General features: G+C 39.7%; 1 protein-coding gene across 2 annotated transcripts; it reads right to left on the bottom strand.

The window, feature by feature from the left end:
• Nucleotides 1–775: 775 nt before the first annotated feature.
• On the bottom strand, nt 776–25,846 carry calm3a (calmodulin 3a (phosphorylase kinase, delta); the record flags this gene model as incomplete). 2 transcript variants are annotated; one of them, XM_079823810.1, is made up of 6 exons in its annotated part: nt 776–2,371; nt 3,221–3,356; nt 4,647–4,753; nt 5,866–6,009; nt 7,818–7,848; nt 25,654–25,846. In XM_079823810.1, 6 exons carry the CDS (start codon nt 25,654–25,656, stop codon nt 2,343–2,345), a joined length of 450 nt encoding a protein of 149 aa, XP_079679936.1. In that variant the 3' UTR covers nt 776–2,342. The 2 variants fall into 2 exon arrangements, with proteins under 2 accessions (XP_079679936.1, XP_079679935.1); XM_079823809.1 differs by lacking the exon at nt 25,654–25,846 and having other exon boundaries at nt 7,818–7,854.
• Between the last annotated feature and the right edge of the window lie 1,354 nt (nt 25,847–27,200).

The raw sequence follows: 27,200 nt of genomic DNA, 5'->3' as shown, positions 1-27,200 counted from the left end.
TGTCTGATTAGTTAAACGTTATTTTCTCTTATATATCTCAAGTAAATGTTTGTTCCCCGAGTGATGTAAAATACATCACTCACACAATGGCGCCATCATCTGTCCAGCTTGTATATTTCACTCCAAATCACATCTAGTGTAGTCTCGACCTGTTTTGACTCCAACAATTGTCCACAACATGTAATCAAATGATTATTTAAATTATTACATTTGAGGATTACAGAAGTTTTAGCAGCTGAATGTTCTTTAAGGTTCCCACTCTTTGTAACAACAAACAGTCAATCTTCCAGTTGTTCATCATGATAATACAATATATTTATAGATTGACTTTAGTATTCATTATAAAAAAATACCCATGGAGTAATATGATTTTTACTTAAGTACATGACTTTTCCAGGACTAGAATTCAAATAAGCTACCTCAGAGCTAGAATGCATATTTACAAATAAGATACTTCAGTCAATTACAATGAAATATATTAAATTAGCAAAGCGAATGAGGTCCTTCTGCAATGCCCTAAGTGAACTGGCAGCTTGCAGCACATAATTAAAAAGGCTGCGTTGCACATCTTATGCAGGGGAAAAGGAGATCCATCCCTATTTAACCCCTAGATTATTTACAGCTCCATCCAGCACAATCCTAAGAGTTAAACCCAAATATAGGTCAGATTCGGCTGGAGACCTCTCGGGTGAGAGAGCGGATTAGCTTGGAGCTAATGACAAAACCTGACAAGTGACAGTTGCATATGACAACACGAACATCACAGACACAGAAATGTATGCATAAACATATTTATTTTTATTGGAAAACACGGATACATATTTCACATATTATCCATACAGATTTCACATGTCGAGTATTCCCCGTCCTGTCGCTCATTTTCGAACCTTGCCAACACGAAACTCTCAAGACAGTCCAGAAAAGAGTAAGATATGCAATGTAAAGCTCTTCCACAGGAGTAATACATTTTGGCTAGAAAAAAAAAACCCAATTATGAGACCAATAACAAGCCCTTCATAGTAACCATAGTCTAACAAGCAACAAAATTCAATACATCGTCTATCCGCCCCTCCAAATAACCTCCGTTCGTCAGTTTCACCTTTATCGGTCGTCTTGCAAGCAGAGCGCAAATGAAATTCGGAGCACTTGACAACAAGAGGTGCGACAAACCCACGAGAGCAGGAGACAAATGTGCCGTAAAAGCAGCAGGTTCCTCTTCTGTGGTTGAATGTATAATCTACACCAAAGTGCAAATATATAGAGAGATATTTGTGTGTGTATATTCATAGATTGTTTACATACTTCTTAGTTGACTACAAGGTGTCTTGCAAGAAAGTTGAGGCTTACGAGTATTATGGCACATTTCAAGACCATGGATCAAACAAAAGTCACAGACCTAACTAGAATAACAATAGGCAATGCAAAGTTTACCAGACGTTAATATTGCAGAACAGTACATTTAGAAAGCATAACACTGATAGCATTATGATGATTATCTATGTAACTATATATTTTTACAGTTATGCTATTTGAGTTATTCCGTCACGTTCTGCTGTACATACTTTACTTCTCGAAGCTCCCACAAAGTTTGAAGTCATCAGAGACAAAACCCACATTAAAATAAAGGTTCAAACCAGCTGACGATAACCACTGGCAACCAAGTACATGCCTTATAGCCCATAAAGACACTCTTCGAGTCGTACGGCGCCATTAAACCGCAGAGTATGAGTATGATGTCGGGTTTTTACAATATGTACGACTTCATAAACATCCAGTTTCCGTTCCGTTTGGAGTCTTTAAAAGGAGAAGGCAATACACGAAAGCATGACTTCACCACAGGGATCACACGCAAAAGTTTTCGCTCAGTTTGTATTAAAGGCAGCACTGTGACCCTGGACTAATTACCACAATGTTTTAGCATTATTAATCAGAGTTTTTTTTGTATTTTTTATTTACTCTATTTTGGAGCGATGAAAGAACACTCATGAAAGGAGATGTTCTCTGCATTTTAAATGCTGCCGTACTAGGCATGGACTTCAACTCGTGTGCGACTAAAGAGACGTTCTGTCCTCAAAATTTGTGTCAGGTCTGGAGACGTTTGCTCCAAAAGGGCTCATGCAGTTATGCTTGGTCCATTCACTTCTGCTGGGACAATTCTGCTAGTATATGTCACAAATTGCTTCTGAATTTAGTTATTGTTTTGTTTTGGTAAGAGATCCCAGAATTTGACATTCTAATACTCTCTGAAGTAAACTTTAGATTTTTTTCTTTTTAAAGACAGAGTGATCTTAGTAGGACAAGCAATGTAAGAGAGAAAGAGAGATACAGGATAAGACAATCCTTCACTTTGCAGTCATCATCTGGACAAACTCTGTAAAGAGAGACAGAAAAACAGATAATAGTAATCTAGTGATTATTCCTTGCACTGACCGTTTAAAACAATTCTATGGATTTTCTTTTCTCTTTTGGAGTAACTTGAAAGAATTAGAATGTGCTGGCACATGGTTTTAGCAACATTTGTCCATTTAAGGACTTTTTTCTTCAACCACTTGGTTAAAAAAATATATATATCCATACATGATTAAAAAAAGTTTTATATAATTTTATAGTTTTAAATGCAGTCTCTTCTGCTCATCAAGGCTGCATTTATTTGATCAAAAATACAGAAAAACTTGAATATTGTGAAATAGTATTACAGTTTAAAACAAATGTTCAAATGTAATTTATTCCTGTGATGCAAAGCTGAATTTTAAGCATCAAAGAAAAAGATTAACTGACCTTAAACCTTTGAATGATGATGTGTATTTATAAATGTATAAAATATATAAGATGAGTTGTGCACCTGAAGTTTAATATTTAAGGTTAAGCGTTCAAAATAGCAATAGTTCTAAGAACGCAAGCCTGGTTCTTGCCTTGCAAACACCACTAATTATCAGGTACAAGTCCTTCCTATTTTTAGATGCATCACCCATGTACTGTCGCTGCATTTCATTACACCATCACATTCTAAAAATTACGTGTTAAACATTCAACGCAGGTGTAAAGAATGAATGCAAGTCAAAACACTTCCTCTGGAAGGCTCATTAAAAATGATTTCACACATTCAACGTTAAACATGAACAACAATAAATAAAAGTTTGTAAAAGTGTCATTCTGGTTACCCAGTACAACCAAAAAAATGTTCCTGAATGAACTGGGAACATGCGCCACATCTGCTTACCTTCATAGTTGACTTGACCGTCTCCATCGATATCTGCCTCTCGGATCATCTCGTCCACTTCCTCGTCTGTCAACTTCTCGCCCAGATTGGTCATGACGTGACGGAGCTCGGCTGCACTAATGTAGCCGTTTCCATCCTGAGAAGAGAACATTATGCCTCATCACACATCAGGTTATTTCGTGGTGTACTGTAAATTAGGGCTGTCACGATTCCTTTGAATTTGAGAAAAAAAAAATCCTTGATTGCAATTTACCCATGTACAGTAACCAGCAACATAGTAACAGTGGAAGTGGTGCATTTTGTGGCGTTTTCTGAGGCTGCTTGATATATTAAACTGGACTATTTTAACAATGCCTTTACAATCTTTCTGGGCCTTGAAAGTGGTCATTGTGTTGCAGTCTGTGTGGGGTCAGAAAGCTCTCGGATTTCATAAAAAATATCTTAATTTGTAGCCTGACGTTGTCAAACTCAATTCTAGTCAGAATATGAGTCTGATACTGCTCCGTTGGGCTGTGATTATGGGGCGTGTTTCAACCGAACCAGGAAAGACCTCAATTGCATAGACCTACAACCAATCAGAGCAACGGAGCGACGCATAACCTTAGTTGTCAAATGTCAACAGAACTCAACTGCACACACTGTTGCCAAGTCTGCGGTTTTCCCGTGGGCTGTTTTTCCATGTCCGCAGATTGAAGCAACCCCAATTATTTGATATTTAGACCCAGGAATGCAAATTTTGCCCAAAAAAAACAAACAAACACACATTTTACCCCCCAAACGCCATCTTTTCCGGAGAACCCCAGAGATCATGTCCTCAAAAACACCTTTATTTGCTCAGATCTTGTTTGTGATTACATCACACCCATTTGTTCTTCAATTTTGCCAGAGTCTTAAAAAGATGACTTTCATATTTTTTCTAAATAAGGACATGTGATTTAATTTGTTATACTAAAGGATTTAAAATTATTTTATTTTATTTATTGATTTAGTGTTCAATTATCCGACTACAAAATGCCCATCCCTAGTACAAAGCAAGTGGAGAAGTAATCAAGTGAGCCCAAAAGCAGATGAAGCCATTTCAAGCACGCTCTTATGCCACATGGCCTGTGCCCACATGATGAATAATCTCACCCACTGTCTGGAAACACACCTGCACAGTCCTTGCGTAACACTTCATACGCTAGCAGCTACACAGTGGATTGCCTGGATGGATGACTAGTCGACTTATCGTTTTTAAGAAAGCCTTGTATATTTAGTCTGGTTCGAGTTCATGTGATGCTGTTAAACAATGACACATTCTTGTGCTCAAAATATCTACCTTGTACATCCATTAAAATTCTTCATGATTACATTTCATGAATCGGTTCAAGTGCATAATCAGGCTTCACATTTATGGCAGCTGCTATTAATGGTGACATTTCCTCACCTTGTCAAAGACTCTGAAAGCTTCTCGAATTTCCTCTTCACTGTCCGTGTCCTTCATTTTCCTCGCCATCATGGTTAAGAACTCTGGGAAGTCTATAGTTCCGTTGCCTGTGGACAGACAGTCCCATGTTGTTGCCATTTACAAGATTAAACGAAAAAAAAAAACAATCTTCATACCCTTCCATAAGTCTTCAATATCTTTCAAAGTTTCGATGCCATTAACTTTGCAAACCTTGGCAAGCTTATATCGAGATCTTCCAAATAGGTGCTTGTCCTAGAAGCCTGACAACTTCTAAACTAGGGCTAGAACGCCGACACAACATCATTGATGACGGTCCATCTCGTCTAACTGTCATTTGAGTTGAAATATTACAAAGTCTGTAAACAGGAGAGTTCAGCTCCAACACATTGGACTGGAAGTTTCTAGTAATCCAGAAGACCTTGTTTAGCTGGTTCAGGTGAGTTTGATTAGGATTGGAGCTGAACTCTGCAGGGTGGTGGCCCTCCAGGAGCAGGGATTGTACATTGATGTGGATGAAAAGCATCTGCTATATAAGAAGCCACATAACTTTAATCGACTAACATAAGGCACTAATCGTATTAAACAGAAAGAACAGTGGGACTATAGCCTGACAAGACACACCCACATCAAGATGTTGGGTCTGAAAACTCACCATTGACAGGGCTCAATACGAGGGGCGGGATAAACGGTTGTCTTTCAAATTCCCTCTGAATGCAATTGGATAGCGCCATGACCGCCACAACCAACCAGAGCAAAGAAGAAGGTGAAGCCGAGCTAACGTTAGTTGATAGACTTTCGCCGTATCCGGTCGGCAAACCTTCGAAACATATCTTCTTTTCTTAAGAAGGACTTCAGTGCCGTTCTTTGTTCTTTTCTCAAATAAAAGCTTAACTCCAAGTCTTCCAGAGTCGCGGCCAAAGCTGATTCAAAAGACCGCTGTTAACCAGCTTCTGTGTTTACGAGTAGCACGTAGAACCTCCGCAACTCTGCCGTGACGAACCGTCATTATGTTAAGCCCGCCCACCAACTCTACACACTCAGTTATTGGCCTGACCAGAGTTTGTTTTTTCCAGCTCTCAGGTCTACCGAGAGTTGCTAGACTACACTCGCGGCAAAATACATTTTCTGTCGCTAGGGTGCGTCTAGATTTCTAGGCTAGTGGGACTATGGAATGTTACAAACATGTTCCTGGTCTTACCATCAGCGTCGACCTCGTTGATCATGTCCTGGAGCTCAGCCTCAGTGGGGTTCTGACCCAATGAGCGCATCACTGTGCCCAACTCTTTGGTGGTAATGGTACCATCGCCATCTTTGTCGAAGAGTGAGAACGCCTCCTTGAACTCTGTTTTTAATTACATACATGTAAGTACACTACATGTACACTGAAATGACAAAGCAGCTTTATTTTTATATTCTTGGCAAGTAGGTCATCTTGACACTCCATGCATAAAGAAAATTAGCATTCTACCAACAGTATACTGCAAAGAGTGAAAGTAGCATGGTCATGTGTCAATCAGAACATAGTTTACCACTTATTCTCATAGTTACAGCTTTAAAGCAGCAAATTACACACTTGCATATGAACATTAGTCAGCATCCCACTAGACCAGTGGTTCGAAGGCCAAAATATTTCTGGTACTTCTGCTATAATGACAAAGCTGCTTGTTTTCAAACTTTATTTTAAAAAACTACACGTATATATTATATATATTTCAGGGCTCGACATTAAAGTAATGTTCGGACGAGTAAATCTGTCACTCACTTGTCAGAGTAAAAAATTTGCTTGTCCGGAATTGTTTTTGTGTTGTAAATATCATTATTCTAAAGCAATATTCTCACCCGTGTTCAATCAGCTTTGACAGATTTAAATCTGCATATTTGTGATATTTTTACCTTTTTTCCATAATCTTATTAAATACAGCGTGTTAACTGAGTTTCTCTGTGTGAGCGGCGCGGATTTGTTTTGATTTCTCCTCGAGGCTGCACGGGCCTCAACAACGCAACCTTGTTGCAGTTCTTTATACATTATATATTATTATCCACTATCGATCGCCACTTACACTAAATGACTGCAGAATCATTCTTGCATTCTGGAATTTTTTGGTATTTGTTGACGTTTTAATCAGGATACATGTCTGATCGGGCAAGTAAAATTCTCTTTCACTTGCCCCTTCAAAAAATCCACTTGTCCCGGACAAGCGTTAATGTTATATGTAATATTGTAAATTTAATAACTTATAACTTCTGAAAATCATACATATTCATTACAGAAATTCTCTAGATTTTTTCAGGTCTAGAAATTGTGCTTTTAAATTTCCCCTTACATATCCAGGTTTTCCAAGTCCATGGGAACCGTGGCATAAAATAAATGATGTTGCTAAGTGAATTCATTGAAATAACATCACCGTTTATATCTTTTTAGCCGTTTAGCTTAGTCTTTAAGCCATCTTGCAGCCCCCTAGTTCGTCCCGAAAATAACTGCACTAGACATTTGTTCAGCTGATATTACTTGAAAATGTATCTCTGGAAATATCAGGGACAGTGAATTAAGCTGTGTTTCCACCGCAGGAACTTTCCCCAGGAACTAGGGACTGGGGGGGCGGGTGTTTCGACCGCAGGAACAAGGGTCTAAAAGTTCCGGGTAAATATTTTCCCCTCAAAACGGCCCAGCTCGCGAGGTAGTATTTTTTTCAAAGCTCAGGAACTTTCGGGGCTGGGACATGGGCGCTGAACATGCTGAATGGACCGATGATGAGGTTCAGGCTTTATTAAGCTTATATGTGGAGGTCGGAATCCAGCGGGAACTGGAAAGTTGCATGCAGTCCTACGTTACCGGACTAATCTTCACAGTACTTTAGACCGCGATGGAAACGCAGACAGCAACAGGTCTGGGGGGAAAAAAATTCCCGGGACAAATTGTTCCAAGTAATTTTGGTGGAAATGGGGCTTAAGTCTGACAACCCTCTTCCATTCTTAATCGAGCAGAGTCTTAACATTCTTCTGGGCCGAGTTATATTGTAATCCCATTTATCAGCAACATTTTTTGCAATACAAGCTTCTATAGGCGGCTGTGTTTTGTGCGCACTGATGATGTCATGTGTAAGACCGCTTTAGAGAACATTTTGAAGCGGACCATCAGAATTCACTCACCAGCAATCTGTTCTTCGGTCAGCTGATCTGCCTGCATTAGAAAAGAGAGGGAGAGAAAGAGGAAGTCAATCAGCTCAGTGCCACATCACTATAAGACAAGCTCCAGTTTTGCAGTGCTCACACACCCACACCTCTGACTAAATGAGTATAATGAAGGACATGCATAAAAATACTCTTTTAAAAATATCCACGGCAGTTATAATTAGACAGTGCCACTTACGGGGTCATGAATGCGACACACTTAAAATGATTGCGCTTCTCTCTGACACGGAGTTCATTATTCAATTATTAAAAGACAAGAGGATTCATCTGTACACGTGACTCACTCTGCGTGATTCAGCTGTGACTTTTCTGAGAATCAGAAGAACACGCTGCCTTTTATTCAAAAGGCGGGTGATTCATAAAGCTTGGAGCTTAAAATGGACAGGGCGTAAAATGATCTATGAGAATACAGCGGACATGGGTCTGACTCATCCACATACGAGGCACTGACTTTAGCTTTAATACATTTGGCTTACCATTTGTGAGATGAGAAAACAGCTGATATAAATGGTTACCACCAATAACAGGAGCACACAAGCTCTAATCAAATTGCGTACTGTAAAAGCAGAAGAGGAAACAGTGCTGCCTAACAAGAGGAATTAGAGGTTTCTGGACATGTGTATGAGCTTCCCTATGCAAAACTCAACTCAAATTGTTCGTGTGAATTGCACTTTATCGTTCTCACATAGACATTTTTTGTCCTGGATCTATGAATTCATTTAAAACACTTGAACACACCTGTTCAATGATGAGCATTTTCTGATTTATGTGTTTATTAAATCTTGATTTCTCACAACTTGTGTGCTTTTTCTATGAAAAAGGGTGTCGGGGTGAACTGGGCCACTAACTGCGCACGGTACCGTGCACAGAAGACTAACGGCCAAGGTCAGGATTTTCATTAAATGATAATCCACTACATTTTGGTTTGTTTTTCACCATACCCAATTGAATTATACATCCAAAACACTTGGAATACATGGCATGTCTTACATGGCACCATTCTGCGATTTATGCATATTTTTTAAAAGCTTTATTGGCAATATTTTGGTACGGTGCCACTATATGGACAAGTGCGAGAGGGACATTTTTAAAATTCTCCTTTTGTGGTCTGAAAAGGAAAGAAGGGAATACTGCATTAGAACAACGCCAGGGTGAGTAAATGATGACACAAACCATATGAACCCAACATAAACACAAAGAGTACACAACCGAACACGTATATTCAACTACAGTTTTTAAAGACTGTTCTTTCTATAGTTCTGTATCACTGCTCTGCACAACTCACAAATACAAAAAAACCCCACTGAAAATGAATTACAAATGAGATGCTTGGCTTAGCAAAAAGCGCTAACAAATGTAATCTATTACTCTAGTGGAAAGGAAAGGTGGCCCTCCATTCAGATTGTGGCCATGTCCGAAAGCTGAAAAACACTGCCTGGTAGGAAGGCAACAAGGCACGTCTGAATCCAATGCTTTTGTCTACTGAGATGCCTTTATCTGATTGATTTTAGAAGAGCGCATAAATGTATAGCCTATGTTTATTTAAGACATAACCGACTGCGTTTACAAGTATATTCACCAAAACCGGAATCTCGATGCCATTTTGCGTGTTTTTGACCGTTAAAGCGCAAACATTATAATCAGCGAAAAATAACTTTTTGCACTCATGAGCTGTTTGTGATGTGGCTTTTATATATGTGCACAGAGAAAACCATCTCCCAGAGAGTGCACGAGTACTGAATGGTATAAAAATGCTTGAATTGGTAAGACGTGCAAATAATAAACCTTAGTGACGATTAGTGATGCACGATATGCGATAAACACTTAAAATATAAAAATTGGCATTGGCCGATATAAAAAAATTATGCCGATATGCCTTGATATGATAACGTGTTGATATAAGCCTGCAATAACTCACGTGTGCTAGGAGTGCTATAGCGATATCATGTCAGCAGTGTGGTAAAATCTTGAACCTCTGGGCAACAAGTCAGCTGCCTATGCTTTCTGACGCAGCCCGTATCAGACCTCAGGTGGTGGACATGTCCTCCAGGACCAGCTGCACGAATGGTTAAATGCCTAGTTTGGATGCAGGTGGGCTGCTGTCTCTGTTGCTGCTGGATAACATATTCTGCGCAATGCTTCTCAGGCCGTTACCGCATTTCAATGACTGCAGCAATTACTGCGGATTAAGTGGAGCATGAGGGGACAAATGTTTGTCATGCAACAAGAGTTCTCTCCGAGTTGCATTCCAATATGATGAGCAAGAGTGCGTGTGTGTGCGCGTGTCTGCACCAGGGGCGGACTTAGGCGGTGTTCGAAATGGCATACTATCATACACTACTCTAGTACGGTATCACTACTAGTAATACGGTAAATTGAACCCTTTGTAAATTAATGAGAGCCTTAGACCACTTAGGCTATTTAGAGCATTACTTTCAATATAAGCAAATCTTTTACATTTTCTCATCCTGGGTTAACCGGAGACAAAATTGTCCCAAAATAGACAATAGTTATGGTTTATGATCTATTCACCAAGTGTGTCCGTAGTAGTTAATTTGCTGTGCTATGCGCTCATGGCCATAAGTTAATGAGCACAGATATTAGAATAGAACATTATATAAAGTTATATACCTGCAACGGTTACAGATCTTGTAATGACAACCAATTTGTTTTGGGAAAATGTGCACGTCATAGTAATGCATCTGCTTTATCTAAAACTTCAAATAATAATTTTGATGCTGGCCAGGTTGAGTCTAGGGGTGATATCGGCCGCGATACTGACAAAATAGCTGGATCGGGGATCGGAAAAATTAACAGATCCACAAGCCGATCCAGGTGTTTTTTTCCGTCGCAGCAGAACCTACGTCATTCGTCAGCTTCACGTGTGTCGCATGCTAGAAGGGAGCGAGCCAGAGAGTCGGCTGTGTGGAGGAGATATTTCACGCTTGCCACGCCAACTAGTTCGTCGCTGTTTCGAGGGTATTACTGCAAAGTCAGGGTCTTTCCTGCATTGACATTTTTTTGACGGCCAAAGCCTAATTTGATGAGTTATTGTGATTTACGAGTGATGTAGAACAGATGCTGCGCTTGTGACTGAGTGACAGAGAGACCGATCTGAGAGCTCCTCCCCCGCGCGCGCTCTCTGGGTCTTCAAAATAATCAGCGTTAGCTCTCTCATATTTCACATATTAATCCAAATCAAAAGCTCGGAAGACCGAAACCATGTTGCACGTGACACATTCGGACAATTTTGTCCTTGAATTATCACTGGGTGTGAATTGCGCTCAAAAAACATTGACTCTTCTCTGACCAGCTGACATAAAGCATACTTTCAATAAGCGGGAGACAAATTATATCCAGTTATGAAGTGTTTTCTGTGTGTTGACATCTTTCGCGATGTTCTAACAGACGGGATTCGCACACAACGCGTCTGCTAATGTCCGATTCGTGACCTAATGACTCCTTTGAACCGAATCATTTTAACGACTGGCCAGAACAACTGATCTGTCCAACACTGAACTCATGAACTCAGTTTATTAATTTACTCAGAACGCAACTGAAATGAGAACACAAGTGTGCTTACCCATTTTAGCAAGAGTGGGTAGTAAGAATTATTTTTAATTATCAACAGTATTTCATCTTATTTCTGTTGACAATGTGTAGTAAAATAAATAGGCCTAGCCTACAATCATTTAATCTGGAGTGAGGTGAAACCAGAACCAAGTTGTTATTAGCTAGCTGAACATTTTTATTAAATTGCATATGGTAGAAAATTAGACTATTTGTTAATTTGTAATGCTACTTTTTAATATTGATATGATTATATACCAAAACAATGATCTGTAGTGTAAAAAATGTTTGGTAACTGTCAGATTACTATTGTATGTTTGACTGTTTTTTGTTTCCACTGCTACATTTTATTTATTTAAAGAAGTTAGATTACATTCTATTTTAGATTTGAATGCACAATTGTTTTTTAAATAAATAAGAATTCAACACCTTACATACATCTGTTATTTTGTCTTAGTTATGTTTAGTTAGTAAAGTCTGGTGCCTTTAGTCTCTTCAAGGAAGGTATAAGGTGGAAGATATACAGTTTATTATTAATTCAACAATATATCGGATCGGTATCGGGTATCGACAGATACACAAAGCCCAGGCATCGGTATCGGTATCGGGACTGAAAAAGTCGGATCGGTGCACCCCTAGTTGAGTCAGTAATATGAAATATTCTGTTGACAAATAAAACCATATATTAGCATATCAATAACTTATACTGACAAAATATAGCATATTTAGCTTTATGTATGGCATAATCTGGCATAATCTACCATAAATCTTAGGATAATTATTTGTGATGTTTTGGAAAACCCAGCTACAATGTACCCATGTATAATTTATGTATTCTACACAGTAAAAAGTGGTAGGTGTTCCTGTAAGGAGCTATATTGTTTGTTACCGGAACCCTTCAAATTAGCTAACCTAATGATAATAATATTTTTGACTTGAATCCAACCAGTTAATTTCCATTTTCCCACTAGGGATGTGACGGTAAGGACATTTTCCCACTGGTTAATCGGCGTGTGCCAACAATACTGGTAATACTGGCATCACCGGGAGGGGGAGACGTTGGAGTTTTCCCTCTTTTGCACCTCGCTTTTAAGTGTTAATTCACAACGTGAAAGTAAAATGTGCACGGCTGCATGGGCATTCATAACGGTGCAGAGCGAGTGTAATTAAGTTGAGCTTCCATAGTAATGAACTGAAAATACTCTGCTAAGCGCCAATAGACACACACCACTATGAATGGCCGTGCGCATTTTACTTTCGCTTTAGAATAAGCAATACAGGGTTTGATGCTTACTTTTTTCCAAGGAGCACCTGTGCGCCTAAGTTGAAAATTGTATTAGAAATCGAATCAGATTGTGAAATTTGTGTCAATACCCAGCCCTAGTTCTTAGTCGTTCCATCCTGTGACAGGGCATCCCAGACAGAAGCTACAATAGTTTACTTTAAATTAAATGGAAATTAAATTGCATACAGTTTGTGTAACCAAATAATAACCGGGGGGGACATTTTGAAATGTCTTTGCTTTATTAATGCAGCTGCTCATTCAAATTCAGATGAAGGAGATAAAATATGCATTCTTACAACCGTATTCAACATATTACTATATAAACACAGTAAAGTAAACATTGTCATAATTGATCAGTATTAGTTCATAAGCGATCGATTGGCATGCCGGTGCGCTATTCATTGATTGCGAACTGATCTCAAGCTGTCTGATGCACTGCTGCAGCCTGTAGAACACACAACAGCGCTTCACGTTTCAAACCCTGTCGAAGCCTGTTCTAATTTGGAGGTGGCAATTGCTTGAATGGTGGGTTTATTAATAATATTATTAATGAAAAACACAGCAAAACAGTACAATGACAAACTCACTTAAATAGGCACTTTTACATTTCACTTTGAAACCAAATCTTTCATCATCTTGTCAGTGAGCTCCTCACTCTCGTGATGAATCAAATCTGACTCCTGCTGATGGTCTGTGCGGTGACTCTCGTTCGGCTCATGCTGTATTAAGCAGACACGTTCCGTTTTTAAATCTAGTGTCTGTTCTCTAATTGAACCAAATTATTTTTACTACTATAAAAAGAAATCCAAACGCAAGTGATGTAACCAGTGTTGCGGCTGAACACTGGTAACACCGTCAACACCGACTATCGCAGCAAGCCTAGTTACCACATGTAAATGTATGCATGTTAATTTTTTCAGTGTAAATTTTCAAGCGAAATAAAATCTAATCAACTGATTGTACGTGAAAAAAACATGCTTTAATTTCACTTAAATCAACCTGACTTTACACCAACAAACTGATTTTTTATGGGATCAGGTTCATAGATCAAGAGCGTTGGTGAGAAGTAGGCTTGCTACGATAGTCCAGACTCAACACCGGTTACATCACTTGCCCACCGTGGCACCGCCCACCGTCTTTTTGATTTTTTTATAGTAATAAAATAATTTAGTTCAGTTAGAGAACAGACAATACAAATAAAAACTGAACGTATCTGCTTAATAAAGCAGGATCCGACCGTGAGTCTCGGCAGCGCAGGAGTCATTCATCAGATTTAAGAGTGAGGAGCTGACTGAGATGATCGCGGAAGATTTGGTTTCAAAGCGAAACGTAAAAGCGCCTATTTAAGGGAGTTTGTCATTTGTTTTGTTGTTGTGTTTTTCTTTAAAAAATAATAGGCTAATGAACCCACAATTCAAGCAACCCGCAGCCGAATTGGCGCTAATTCAAAACCGAAAGTAAAATGTGCACGGCCGCACAGAGCGCGCATTGTTTACTTTCGCCTGGCTCCGCAGTGCGAGCCTCCGCGCAACGCTGACTGCGCGCATTTATTTTTGCCGTGCGCACCCTCGCGCTCGTGCGGGCGCGTCGAGTATAAACAAGGCTTTACGGACGAACTGTTATTCATTCATGGCGCGCATCTCAATCATAGACTGATCAATGCTTGATCAGTGCCCTGTATACTGAACTAGGGAAATGATTGAGACGCACCCATGGCCTCACAGAGCGCGCATTTACAGACGAGCTGTCATTCACGGTGTGTGCGCACTGGCGCGTTTTCAGTTCAGAGCGGTCGTGTGCATGTTACTTTCGGTTAGATAGAATTAGTGATTTAAAAGCCTCCGCCGTTGATACCGGTGTTGTCACACATCAATTAACCGGTGGGAAAATTTCCGCTAGTGAGAAGAGTCAAAAGGACATTTTCACTCGCGTTTGCACATGAATAAGAATGGTTAGCACATTTATTTGTAAGGTAACAACCTGTACAGCTGTGCTGAATTAATGGTCAGGGTTCGTAAACATTTTAGGAGTGAAATTCAAGCACTTTTTAAGCACTTTCAAGTAGAGGTCGTCCGTTATGGGTTTTTCTATAGCCGATGACAATTTTTAGAGGTCAGGGTCAGCTGATGGCCAATATGTGCAGCCGATTTTTGTAGGGCTAAGATCTTGAAGTTTTCGCCTTCATTTGCATGCTAAAATGTCAAACTAATAATAAGTGGATGCACAACATTTCTAAACTTAACTTCATTTATTGAACACTGACTTGAACCATCTCTCAAATCTTAATTTTGTGCACTGCATATTATTAAAATAAAATATTTATCCAAAGTTATCCAAACAAATCAATAAACTAAGTATTAATGATAAACATGGCCATAAATGCCTATGAAATTCTATGAAATGCATCTATACACTATCTAATTTGCATAGTAATGTGTTTTTCGGACAATTCGGTACCACATTTCGGTACCTGAGAATGCATACTGTGATATAGACTAGTGTCTGTGAATATTAAACCGCAAAAAGACTATTTAAATACGAATCATGCGTGTCTCTGTGCAAATGAATGCGTAGACGCGCGGTTTACAGTCTATGGGTTCACCTCACACACACACTCTCACTCAGAATCGCGTGTGACGGTCGCATGTTTCCATCTCTGCCGTCTCATATGAGGACATGAACGCACGAACGTCATCTCCAGAGCCACTGAGTCACTTCATGAGCATTTTACCCTTTCATTTGAGAAAAACTACGTCATCATATCCTAAACACACAGAGACTCAAAAATCACAGCAACCCGTCAAAATAAAAGTTCAGCTAACTTGACAAATAAATTACTGTTGTACAGTAGAATTTAGATACGTCTCAATGTAATAATAATACTAACACTAATGTAATAATAATAAATTATCAAAACTTTATTTTTTTATAAATTATAATTTTCTTCGTTTTAATTTTAACCATATAAAGCTCAGTTGTGCAGCACTTTGTTTGACAAAAAAAGTTTAATTAAACTAAAAGATAAATTAAATTAGTGCTGGGCGGTATACCGGTTCATACCGGATACCGGTATTTTTTTTTTTTATGATATGAATTTTGATGATACCGCAATACCGGTATATGCCGCTTAAACAACGTTCGGAACGCAGCGCAGCGCGTCATTGTTTGAGAGGGGACCCATTTCATTGATGCACTGTAGTAAGAGCAGTCAGAGCACAGTTGAGATCGCATTACAGCACAGCCTATGGCTGTATCCTATACTCTCATTCACTATTCCATACGTTATCACTTTATTTGAAGGAGTGAATGAAAACGTGCGTGAAGTCGGACAACCGTTGTGTGTACATCAGCTGTACACTCGTTATTGCGGTGCAATGGGATAGAATGAGTGCACTCAATAACGTCCACTAAGGTTTCAGACACCACTAAAAAGCGCTGTGCCCTCCAAATAATGCTATATTTGAGGTTATGGGAGCGGTGTCGGATTCAGCCCTTTATAGTTTAGAATTCAAACTACACGCGGCGCGCGAGAGAGAGCGGTTTCTGCACGGAGCGCTGCGATGAGTTTAACAACGCTCACCACATGGGTCATATAGCACTGATATAGACCGGAGCGAGCGCGTTTAAATTTCTTTATGGACATATTTCATAAACTCTAGTGCTCTAGACATGAACCAGAAGCGTGTATGCTCGCATATTTCATCACATCTTTTTAAAATGAAATGTGCACTGATTACACTGATACCGTATGTCTGATCACCAACGCGCTGACACGATGGATTATTCAAAAGACAATGATGTAAGTTAATAAATAAACTGAGAATTCAAAGAAGAATGAGCCAAAAAGTAACTGCTTTATTCTTTCTGTGTTAAACTGACGTGTGTCATTCGTTCAGAGAGTGCTCTTAAATGTATTGCTAATATCCGCGTTTCTCTTCGTTTTGGCAGTTTGTTGTTATATAGGGTTCGATTTTTAAAATGCTTAAGGTGCCCTCAACTCAACTTTTAATATTCAGGTGTCTGTAAGTATGACTCTGAGCGTGTTGCAGGTCTGTGTTTTATTGGTTGTTGTCTCTCCACAGCATCATTTTGTAAACCTGTAGACCTATTAACTCTAGTGTGGAATTTTTCTACAATATTCACTCGTCATGACAGTAAAACAGGGTATTCTAGTCAATCTCCTTCAGTATTTCCTCTTTAATCAGAAGAAAATGTGATTAACACCTTGTCATGCATAGGGGAAAAAAATACCGTCATATACCGTGAAACCGATATTATTTAGAAAAATACCGTGATATACATTTTTGGTCATACCGCCCAGCACTAAATTAAATTAATGTCTTCTATCTTCATTTGATTACCAGAAAATACATAACGCATAATTTGTGGGAAATCTTTTCATAGAAATTAAATTAAAAATAAAAATATGGTTGTTTTTATGAATTAAATTAAGTAGCTAGAGGCCTACTATTTACTAGTAAATATTACAGTAATCAAACATCACAGACAATGGCAGACAGAGACCAGGGCAGCTCTGGCATAATGTCAATAACACTTTTATAAATGACTTACCGGTTCTTTACAGTTATTTATGTAAACATCCCAAAAGTACCGAAAAAAGGTCCCGTTGGGTACCGGTCCCGAATTTCAGGTACCGATACCGGTTCAAATGTGAACGGTACCCTCCTCATCACTGAATAAAAACTCTGATCATGTTCAAAAGATTTCGCTACATTACTCACCGCTGCAAAAACACGTTGTAAATAGGTGACGCTCTCACATTTGGCGCTCTCCAGAGCACGAATAAATTCGTTTCGCCAGTATATTATTACAGTATCAACTGAGGGTGCTTTAGATTGCGGAGTAACGTAGCCCTCGCCCTCAATCAAGCTGCAGTGTTTGTGAGTGAAATTCTCCGACTCCGATACAGCAAAAATAAAACAGAACTTATAACATTGGGGATAATATGTTAGCAAGCAAGCTGCTGATAGTTTTCGACTATAGTCCTTAAAGTTAACTGCAAGCATTGTAGCATTATGCCAGTTCCAGACAGTTCCACCTCACCAATAACACGGGCCTGACTTTAAATCGGCGCTACTAAACACAGATATCGGCCAGTGCCGATATATTAAAAAAATGACAAATATCGGCCCAATATATCGGTCGACCTCTACTTTCAAGCAGTGGCAGCAGTTCAAGGGAGGGTACAAGTGAATAATTAGACATGCATTATATGCAAAACAGCTGAAAAGTAAACTATAGTAGGATAGATTGCTATATAAATGGCAGACTATAGCAAATACACGTTTGTGTTCCCATTTGCTCCAAAAGCAACTGAAAAAAAAAATCTATTTTGTCCATCAATTGTCCCGAGCGTCGTTCACATTGGGCTCGAGCCATCAGGCCGTCCTTATTGTTGAGCCCTGAAACAACAAATTAAATGGCCCTTTCCTAGGCCCCCGTCCACACGGAGACGCGTTTAGCTGTATACGTAAAAATTGTGCCGTTTCGTCCACACTGCGTTTTGGGAGCCTGAAACCAGTATTTCTTTAAACAGAATCTGTATATTCTGTGAAACGGTGATGTCATCACCCCACGTCTCGCACATGCTCCAAGTCTTCTTCCCCGTTTTTAGTGCATTTCTGTGGCAGAATTACAGCGCCATATACTGGTCTGGCATGTATACTACATAGTTTTGAGTCAGTATCAGTGGTTTCGTGTGTACTCAGATATTTCTGGAGACAAGGAAAAAAAAAGATTGGATAGGGAAAGCTCTGGCTTCATGTGGATGTGGCCCTAGTCTCAGCCTTAGAAGTCACGCCCACGGACTGTTGACTGAACAGCTAATGCATAAGGCACAGAAAATTGGAAACTCGTTAAGAGTTTTAAAGTCGTCATCTGATTGGTTTAATTCTACAGGTTTTCTGTGAACGTGAACACCACAACAAAGATGCAAACAGCACACAGGCAGTGTTAATTAATGACAACCATGCTTTCTAGTATGGATGAAACGATTACCGGTTTCACGATAAACCACGATAAAATTTAGTGACGGTTAGTAATATCGTATAAAATTATATTATCATTAAAACCGCGTGTGATTATCACGGTTGTGAAAACTCGCGGTAAATCTTGTCCAGTCAGCGTCAGTCTGGCGCACCGCTGTTTTCTGAATGAGGAGAAATGGCAGAAAGCAGTGACAGCACTCGGGGGATTGTTCTGCCTTCTAAAAGGACCAAATCTGAGGCGTGGTCATATTTTGGCTTTTACAAAAGTCCTGAGGGAAACTTAATCTAAGATGGTCACCCTGTCTGCAAACATGCCAGAAGAAAGTCGCTGTAATAGGGAAAACACTTCAAAACTACGAACGCAAGGCAAGTGGACTTTGACCTCAATACCAAACCTACGTCTGGGAAATAATAACGTGAAGCGAACAAACAAATTCAGACAAGACTAGGGTGACATTTAAGGGATAATAATCAGGGTTTGACATTAACAACCGCCATTTGCGGGTGTAACGTTATTTCGGCTGCACACTAGCCACTCTGGCTGTTGAACTTATTATAGTCTTCTCAAAAGCCATCTGTTATAATCGCGTTGCGCATTATAAGCACTTACACGTGCTTCTATTGAGTTTATGAATGCAATATCTCATAATCAGAGGCGTTCAGATTAGCGGAGTTTTGTTCAGAGCGCGCGCCGCTCTCACACGCTGAAATCTGCACTCAAAGCAGAGATAAACGTGCGATGCACGCAGGAGATTCACTCATCATACAGTGGATGACTGCTTTTGTTCTATTTCAGCAGCGAAAATGGTTTAAAAAAAACACAGCAGAACCACAGCGCATCTGATATGACTGGCATAACGCAGGCGAATTTAGGGACCGTCTGTAAAGTTACATACAACATTGGTAACGTTATACACGTTTCAAACTTCAATAGCATTTGAAGAGAATGACAGTCATAAAAAGACTGTAAAGTGTTCATCTAGGTGTCAGGTATGATGCACACATTTTGATATTTAATAAAATAAACTGTCAAATCATATGGAAATATGGATATGCATTATTTCACTAGGATACTGTTTGGGCTCTAACACAAAATATGCTAGATTTAAATATGTCTGATAGAATACTGATGAGAATATTGCTTGGGAATATATTTACAGTGATAATATTAGAGATTATATTTACGACAAATTATTATTATTTATGTGTTATGCGTTGCTATTGATGACGGCCATTAAGGAAGGAAATCCCACAGAATCTAGCTTAAAAAAGTGCTTAGAGCTGCTTTAGTTATTTGTTGTTTGTTGAATTTCAAATATAAAACTTGTTGAAATGTTTTAAGTGTGTGCATCTGTTCTTTTTGAACACTTTCATTTCGTTTGAACAAAACCGTGATAATATTGATAACCGTGATAATTTGGGTCACTATAATCGTGATGTTAAATTTCCATACCGTTTCATCCCTACTTTCTAGGCAAAACACTAGTCTTGCATAGCCAGACCTTCAGACTAACGGGCGGAAGGTCTGAACTTCATAGCAGCTTTCATTGGACAAAGACCACCTAAGAGGACGTCTGACCAACATGTGAAATAACCAATCACAGTTAGTTTTGTATAGGGGTATGAAAGTGTAAAGTCCCTACTAGGGATGTCACAAGTACCGGTACTTCGGTACCAAGTCGGTACTAGGGCTGGGCGATAAAACGATAACGATATGTATTGCGATAGAAACGTAATCGATATCAATAAAAAAATATTTTTTTCTTCATCGGAAGAAACCAGAGGTTGCGAAGCAAGTTTGGTTGCGTGAACAAAGGCACTCACTCTCTGTAACCAAGCAACGTAGGGAGTGACAGGCTAACAGCCAATCAGCTAACTGTATCGTTTTGGTTGCGCCATATTGTTGTCTCGTGTTGGATTCATTCTTCAGTAATAGAACCGGCGTGGAGTGATAAATGGAAAATGAGTGCTGCGGCGAGCGAGGAAATTGTTGATAAAACATGAAAACAAGTAAGTTTGGGATTTTATAAGTCTGACCGTAGTCAGACCAATGTCTTGTTTATACTTTCGTCTGGCTCCGCAGCGCGAGCCTCCATTGACAGCACGCGCGCGCGCACCTTGTTTGTTTGGGGAGGTGTTTATACTCAACGCACTCGCCGTTGTGCCATTCTTGACTTTGGCTGAACCCGAAATCGTCCCCTAAACCCTCAATTAGGGATGCGCGGTATACCGGTACTAGGGATGGGCATTTTTGTCAATTTCTCATTTTGATCATCGATAGGTCTCAAAAACGAGTACTCGAGTACTCGGGGGCGGGGCATGTGCAGGGGGCGGGGCATGTCCGTCATTGAGATAATGAAAATACTGTTATGAAAATGGTTGTTGACAAATACAAACGTGACATGAAAACAGGTATATGAAAACATGAACATATAAAACAAAAAATAACTGCTAGATTATGATGCATAAATGTCTTTGAAAAAGAAACATCTTTATAAAATGACCGTCTCAAATAACCAAGTCAGTAATATCGAGCATTGCCTTTGAGCTGAAATTGTGAAATAACACCACCCTGCAGAGCTTGCTAGCTGGTTAATAAACTCAACCAAACGCACCATATATCAATATTAATATGAAGATTATTATGAACCTATTACGACATAAATCAACACAAAAGGACGTGAATGCGCACGTGAACTTCAGCGTGCTAGATTTTACAGGCTATGGTTTGAAACGGAACATTTTGAATGCGCTCTTCCCAAACGCTTCTTATATTAGATTAATCAGATATAGACAACATAAAAGTAATCTTACAACGTGCATCTGCAGAAAAGGACGTGAATGCGCACATGAACTTCATGCGCTAGTCTGAGTGTTCTCGCTAGTTTCTCTATGGATCAGCTGATATACGGGGAACTAAGCACAGATAATTTACAGCATTCTATTTCCATCGTGTTTTCATTATAATGCTATGTAGGCTATGACAGATTGGCGCATCTTGCACTAACCATCACTGCAGTGCACGCCTCAGTTTCACTTTATTTCGCCGCAGTCTGGAGGCGTGCTGTATAACGCTAACCAATCAGACCTCCGGTACCGCGCAAAACGACACAATAACCAATAAAAAAAGAGACAAATATTTTTTTTAAAAGTCAGGGCGATCATCGTTCTCATGATCGATGATCGCTGTCACGTTAGAGTACTCGATTACTCGACCACTGTTGCCCATCCCTAATACCGGTACATATTTAATTTCAAACCGTACGATATCTTGATTTAGCATTTTCATTTCGGTATATGCTGCTGTTCCGAAGTTCACCGCTAGGTGGCAGTGCGCTACCCAAACTTGCGCGACACCGGCAAATGTGGCAACATAGAGGAACAAAATGAATACAGCAGATTAATCTCACTCAAGACGCCCAAAACGAATTAATAAAGAGAGGAGTAGACGGGAAATTTAGAATTACTTTGCTTATACAACTGCTGAAGAACCATCAAACCTTGCCAAGCATCTGTCACTTGCCCATCCTGACTTGTACAAGGCATTAAGAGATTGACAGGTGAGTGCATAAATCAAACGATCTAATTTAGACATTTATTTTCTTTTAACACTGATCAATGCACATACATAAGATCGTATCGTTTAAATATAATGACATCTCCAGCTTTCGTTTCAACCAATGTGCAAGCTCCTTAGGCTTGTGTGTTTGTTGTTGGTGTGAGCACAAAGAAAGCTCTCTCAAAGAGCTCCCATCCCATGTAGTACGGAATGCTATAAAATCGCTTGCATGTTCAAATTGGCAAGGTTTAAAAAGACGTGGGCAAGTGATTTCCATCAGCTCTCCCGAAACGAAAGCATAAGTGTTGAATCGGAGCGCGCAGATTGCTTTTATAGTGCATGTGCGATGTCTTTTGAAGCCAGAAGCAATTTGCTCATTGTGAGAGCTAGAGAAAGGAGTATTGCTGAAATTACTTTGCACAAGAAAGTTTCCAAATGACTGATTTGATAATCTTTGTTGATTCGTTTAATAATAAACATTTGCGTTAATTTACCGCTTTATAAACCTCAAGCTTGCGAGAGTGAGTAAAATTATGCGCAATCCCCACGCCAAAATTCAGACCCTGTGTGGTATCGATTTAATATCTGTATTTCGGTATTAGGTTGTGGTACCGTACCGAAGCCAAAATTGTGGTATCGAGCCATCCCTACCCTCAATCACTATTCCCTGCTTTAATCTACTAATACAGTTCACTTGAAGAAGTGAATGAAAACAAGTGAGCGAATTCAGACAGCCGCTGTGTGTACATCAGCTGTACACTCGTTATTGCGGTGCAAAGTGGGATAGAATGAGTGCACTCAATAACATCCACTATCGTTTTGGACACCACTACAAATGGCTGTCCCCTCAAATAGTGCCCTATTTAAGGGTATAGGGGGCGATTTCGGATTCAGCCTTTGAAACTACATGGAGAGGTACTCTGCATTATGACAAAGCATCTAAACGGTAACAGTTACAAAGAAATAACGGAGGCACTGTGCCTTAATGTTAAGAGATAATTGTTAAGTGTTCATTGTGATTTTAGACATGAGTTTTAATTATTTGAGTGTTTTCCATGGTTGTGTTGCCATTTCTGCCTTTATAACCGAGGGGATTATAATCAGAGGAAGGTTACGTTTAAAATAAAAATGTTTAAATGTAAAATATTTTTCTCCTGGTCCTTATTTTAAATAGGTCATAAAAATATCAATAATTATCGATATCGACCGACATGAAACACTTATATCGTGATACAGTTTTCAGCCATATTGCCCAGCCCTAGTCGGTACTGAAATTATAAAAATGTGACGATACCAGCATTTCTATAGTACCGACTCCCGAGTATATTTGGTACCCGCAGCTGCGTTCAGTGGCTTCTGTGTTTATCTAAGCGCAGGGCTCCAGAATGTAGCCGAATATATACTAGTGTCTGTAAATATTAAACTGCAAAATACTATTTAAATATTACTCCTGCAATATTACTAGATGGTTGATTATTTTTCACTTGATCTTTTTTTATAAACAATGTTTACTTTTAAACAGCATACAGCCTTTAAATGTTTATGCATCTACTTATAATGATTATCAACATAAATAATAAAGTGAATACATTTAATAGTTTTTTTTTAAATAGTTAAATCAATAAAAGTATTTTAAATAAAACAATTAGCTGTGGTACCGAAATTGGTACAGAGTACCGTAAAATTATGGTATTGGTACCGACTACTGGAATTTTGGTACAGTGACATCCCTAGTCCCTACTATAACAAACCAGCATCTAAAACTCTTGGACATAATGTTATACCACAAACTGTACTTTTAAAAATCCAATGTTTAGTTGTAAACACAACAGCTTTCTTCTTCCATTGGGGGGTTCGGCGACATTACGGCTGTTTCCAGGTAGTCCGTTAAAGAGCACGACACATGCGTCTACCTGAAATCCTGTAGAATTAAATCAGATGACGAATTTAAAACTTTTTCTTCTTCGCAACATGCGACAGCAATTTCAAATATTCCCCGTGAAGAGCGCGCATATGCAGTACTAATGGGAGGAATGGCGCACTAATTCATGGTAGGGGGGCCCCTCAATCAAGGAGGTTATACTAAAACTTTAGTGATGACATCCTGAATATACAAAAATATATATATCAAATTAATATGTCATATTTATTATGCTCCTGGGTATTTGTTTGGGCCCCCTGATTCCCTGGGGCCCAAAGCAGCTGCTTACCTCGCTTATTGGTTAAGTCCGCCATTGGTCTGCACTGCAGATTCAGTGTCAGCGTGTTGCTGCACCAGCTATGATTTGGTTCAATGCAGGGGGAAAGGGGGAGGGGGACAACCAGGATCCTTCACTGGCACTGCAGTTCAGCCTGCTGCAATATGCAACCTCACTGCCCACTCCATTCATATTAATGCCTTACACAGCTATGATCATTTGGGGCTGTGAGATGCTGAACTGCAGATTTTTTTTTTCCCAACCAGTGTGCAACAGCTACCCTACATGTTGCAACTTTGGCCTATGTAAATGCAACAGACCAACATCCTATATCCGCAGGACGTTTGCAAACTTTGTGAACGTGCATGCAATGCAAATATATGGAGGCAAAGCAAGCCAAGACATATAGATTCTTCCAGAAATGAGGAACTTGAGCGCATATGCTTTGCTGATGGTTATTTTTACACCACCACGCCCACACTTATCCTTCTGTTAAAGGCAATGAGCTCAGCCCATGTAAAATTAGCAGCCAGTCACTGTTCACACACAGAGATGAGCCGAAGCACTGCGTGAGGGCAACACGCATGATGCTTTACATACTAAACTCGTAATAGTAATGCATCTAACAGGCATTAAACAGCTGTCAATGCTGTGGACAGACACCGTGCATGCTGTGCATTTCATTTCACAAAGGCATTTGCAACAACTAGAGTCTAATGTGACAAAAACATCAAGTTTGCATCAAAGAATATGCAAGAAACCTAATACAGAAATTGGTGCGCATGTGATTGACAGACTTCAGCTGGCGCGGGAACGCGCTCAAATGCAACGGAAATAATTTATTCATTTATCCCTTTCCAAAATCTCTTTTAGTCTAATTCATATTGAATGGTATATGATTTTCTTATAATATAGATAACATATTGATGCACATCTGTTGGATAGCGCTAACTGGCTCATTAGCAGCTTGTTTAAATAAAAACATTGATGTAATGCTATGCATTTTCACTTTCGGTAAAGCTAAAACACTATCAACACGTTTTACATCGTTAAAGACGAAGCTAAATTATTGGTACAACCATAATTAGTTGACAAATTCTATCTGACAGGATGCTAAAGTGGCTAAACTGTTAGCTAGGAAGAAAAACCGACATAAACGTCAGGCTGAACTCACCATCGTTAAGCAATGCCCGTCCGATAAATGTGTGTAAAATCAACTGCAGAGAGCTGCTTGTGTTTTATATGTTGGCGTATAAACGCAGGACCTGTTCCTGTGTGTGAGAGAGTGACTGACCCAACGCAGATAGAGGTGTATTAATGCGCCGCCGCTGCGCTCTGGCCTCATTCACGCTGTATCCCTCCGCGCCAGTTTATTTTATTACTGCACATCACAGGCTATGAGTGTGTGAGGTGGTGAGGATTAATCGCCAATGCGATGCCACCCACAGGCACAGGTATATTTTAATACTGTGGTTTATCTTCTCCTTTGGTGGATTAAAAATAGCGGTGCGAATTGTAGATGATAAATTGTAGATGGTTTCACAGACAGACAGTCATTTATATAGATCAGTGGTTTAGATTTAGCCAGGATTAGGCCTTAGTTAAATTAGGACATTTGAGTAATTTTTGTATCTTGAGACAAAACAATGGCAGTGACATATTTTAAGAAGTTACTTTCAGGTAAAACAGCTCAAACATGCATTTAAGTCTGGGATTAGGCCTAAACCTTGTCTGTGAATCCGGGCAAACATATGACTAAAAAAACGTACTCGGTTACTTAACGTAACCTCGGTTCCCTGAGATAAGGGAAGGAGTACTGCGTCTTTAAGACGCTATGGGTAGGTTCTCCTACTCTCGAATATACTGAAGTAATTGTAAAATCACGCAGTGCTACTGCCCAGTCAAAACAGTGTCGAGACATCTCGCACGCTATTGGCTGGCCAGTGGGAACTGCATGAACCAATGGCAGAACAGCGTAATCTGAGCGAACCAATGGGCACAAAGCCCGCGAAGCTGAGCGCAAGAGCCCGCGAAAGGGGCATATAAAATACGCTGTAACTGTCAAAAACGTCAGGTTAAATCGACTGAAGCGACGATCACCCGAGTCAGCGCCATAGCACGGCCGTCTACGCAGTACTCCTTCCCTTATCTCAGGGAACCGAGGTTACGTTAAGTAACCGAGTACGTTCCCTTTCGAACGGTCAGTTCGTACTGCGTCTTTAAGACGCTATGGGAGCCTATTTAATCCCGCCGTGCTATGATAAGCGCAGTGACATGTACTCCCTCAAGTTTGAACACTTATTAGAAAGGGCTCAAGACTAGAGTTACTGACACATCATTTATATTAATAATATATATGTACACACGTCTTATACAACTGGGCTCATAGAGGCCGGTAACTATAAGGAATGTGTAAGCATTGAAGCATATGAAGGCCCCAATGCCAACTTATGACGGGGACGGGCTTACAAGGCCGTCTGATATTCATTAGGCCGTCTTAGTATTTTTATACAGCGAAGACTTGTGCCTGCAGTGCAGGGACATCCAGACTGAAGAATCTGGTTAAAGTAGATGGTGAGGACCAACCTGCCGATCTACAAATGTCACCCATAGAAAAACTCCACTAGACCACGCCCAAGAGGAGGCCATGCCTCTGGTGGAGTGAGCTTTGACACCTATGGGGCATTGGAGGCCCATAGTGTCATATGCTAACGCTATCGC

The sequence above is a fragment of the Gobio gobio genome (genome assembly GCF_949357685.1).
Source record: "Gobio gobio genome assembly, chromosome: 8".
NCBI classification, from domain to species: domain Eukaryota; kingdom Metazoa; phylum Chordata; class Actinopteri; order Cypriniformes; family Gobionidae; genus Gobio; species Gobio gobio.
This window is presented reverse-complemented; position numbering and strand designations above follow the sequence as displayed.